This window comes from Asparagus officinalis, chromosome 2, assembly GCF_001876935.1.
Source record: "Asparagus officinalis chromosome 2, Aspof.V1, whole genome shotgun sequence".
Classification (NCBI taxonomy): Eukaryota; Viridiplantae; Streptophyta; class Magnoliopsida; order Asparagales; family Asparagaceae; genus Asparagus; species Asparagus officinalis.
In genome coordinates this window covers 20220173-20222322 of record NC_033795.1, presented here as the reverse complement: position 1 = coordinate 20222322, position 2150 = coordinate 20220173, and the positions used below count along the sequence as shown (strand labels likewise).

Here is a 2150-nt window from a genome sequence, read left to right as displayed (position 1 = left end):
TGCTGAGGAGGTGTACCAAAATATAACCATCAACTAAAAAAGTATTTCTATAAGAAAAAAATATCATTTCTATAAAACTTATTTTTCTTAAAAAAAGAATTATTTAGTTATTTTTAAAATATTTTTATATTTTTAAAATTATGTGTTTTTATAAGGGTATAACATGAGAATAAGAATAAGATTATCATTACCATTTCATTCCCTAAACGCGTCCAAACATGATAATAAGAATGCACATTCCATTCCAAGTCTATTCCATTCCATTCTTACATTCTTTTGCCTCCTCAACAGGCTCCATCCCGTTTACCGCTTACCGAACAAGGCCAATCCTGCGTACCGAACGATGCGTAAGTTTCTCTTTTTTTATTCGGGTTCGGAAATTGATTCCGACCCAAGAGAGATATCTACCTAAACCCTAACTGCGCCTCGTCGCATCCCCTCTTCACTTCTCCTTTCAACGCGGACCAAATCCCTTCTCTCAAAAGAGAACCATCGCCAAAAACATAAGCAGCTGAATCGAAGAAAAAGGTAGTTAATTTTCTCTTATTTTATCAAGTCCATCACCTGTTCGATGATTTTCTCATGAGAGTAATCTATATATATAAATATATTTTTTCTTTTTTCTTTCAGCAATGGATAATGGGAACCCTAATGAAATTGTCAACGAGATCAAGAGGCTTAAGGCGGAGAAAGAGGAGCTCGAGAAGCGTATAAGCCTTCTCGAGGCCAAGCTCAGCGATGAGAAGGCTGATTCCAGCTCTACTTCCAACGGCGAGATTGCTGTACCTGATACTGGAAATGGGTTGACTCCTGAGATGATTTATAGATACAGTCGCCATCTCATTCTTCCCGATTTCGGAGTCGAAGGTTCGCATGTTTCAGTTTCTTTGCTGAGTTATATTTTTGCAGTATGCATTTGTAAGGAAAAAAAAAACAGTTACAACTGTAAATTCCTTCCGCCTTTTTTCGCAAATTGTAAGCTTAACCGTAGAAAGGAGAATCTTCGATATGTATTGCACCTCCTTTATATTTTTTTTCACAAGATATGTAGATTAGTGAAGATATGTGATCCTGTTTTTTGTCTTGAAGTTTAGCACCCATTAGTATAGAAAGATAAAAGATAGGATGAGAAAATTACGAACAGGGATGATGGAGATTCAAGGATGAAACAATATTTCTACTGCTTTGTGAAATTTAAAACACTTACATCAAATGGGATTTTCAGATGTTTTAATAGAGGATCATATTGTAAATAGTTTATAATTTTTCATCCAATACTGTTGGAAGGAGGGGAAATGGAAAGTGTATGGGTCCAATAAAACTAGAATGCTATTTATAATTTCAAATTTGTAAAATTAGACCAGGAAATCTCTTACAGATGCACGTACAAGCTTACATGCACGCAGACACATGCACACATGCACATGTGCACACCCATGCACGCAGACACATTCACACATGCACATGTGCACACCCATGCACTCTCACACCCATGCACGTGTACACCCAGGCACTATATCCACAACCAGGCAAACATGTTTTCCCACGCACACCCACTCATACGCATACCTACATGCTTGCATGGACGGGTGCATGGGTGTGTGCAGATGAATGGACACAATTATTAGTTCTAGCTCAAACATATGAATTAAGTGCTCCTGTTTGTTTTATTGATAAGCCTTTTGAGGATCAGATATATTGGAATGTTGTAGAAATGTTAGGAAATGATGGCCATACCATATAATGTGGATCTCATTAATGGAACAGTCAAATGTTTCATTTTTAGGTGAACTCCTTAAGCACACACCTTAAAGGTCTTCGGAATTACTCGATTTGAAATGATTTTGAGGAGTTAAAAGGATATTTCATATAATTGGAATAGATAGGTTATGCTCCCAAGTCATTGACCGCTCACGTCCATTGTAGTATTGGACTTTTATGTTTATTTGTTTCTTTGCTTATTGGAATGACACTCGAAGATGAGATTTTTAAGTTCATGATACTACTTTGGCATATCATATGTTTGATGAACTTTTAGCAAAATTTAAATTCATAATAATGTTTCCATCTTATGCAACTGTGACCCTTGGTACAAAGGTAAGGTTGTTGCCTTGAAGTTCTAGTCTCGAAAATAGTCTCTCCGTATATGG

The 2150-nt window shown here is 36.5% G+C and overlaps 1 protein-coding gene across 1 annotated transcript in view; it reads left to right on the top strand.

Moving 5' to 3' along the window:
• Positions 269-2150, top strand: part of LOC109830466 (adenylyltransferase and sulfurtransferase MOCS3-2) — a 27567-nt gene continuing 25685 nt past the window's right edge. The window contains exons 1-2 of the mRNA XM_020397726.1: positions 269-528; positions 631-867. Of these exons, the coding sequence (XP_020253315.1) occupies positions 633-867 (235 nt within the window). The 5' untranslated portion in view covers positions 269-528; positions 631-632. The remainder of the gene's footprint in view (positions 529-630; positions 868-2150) is intronic.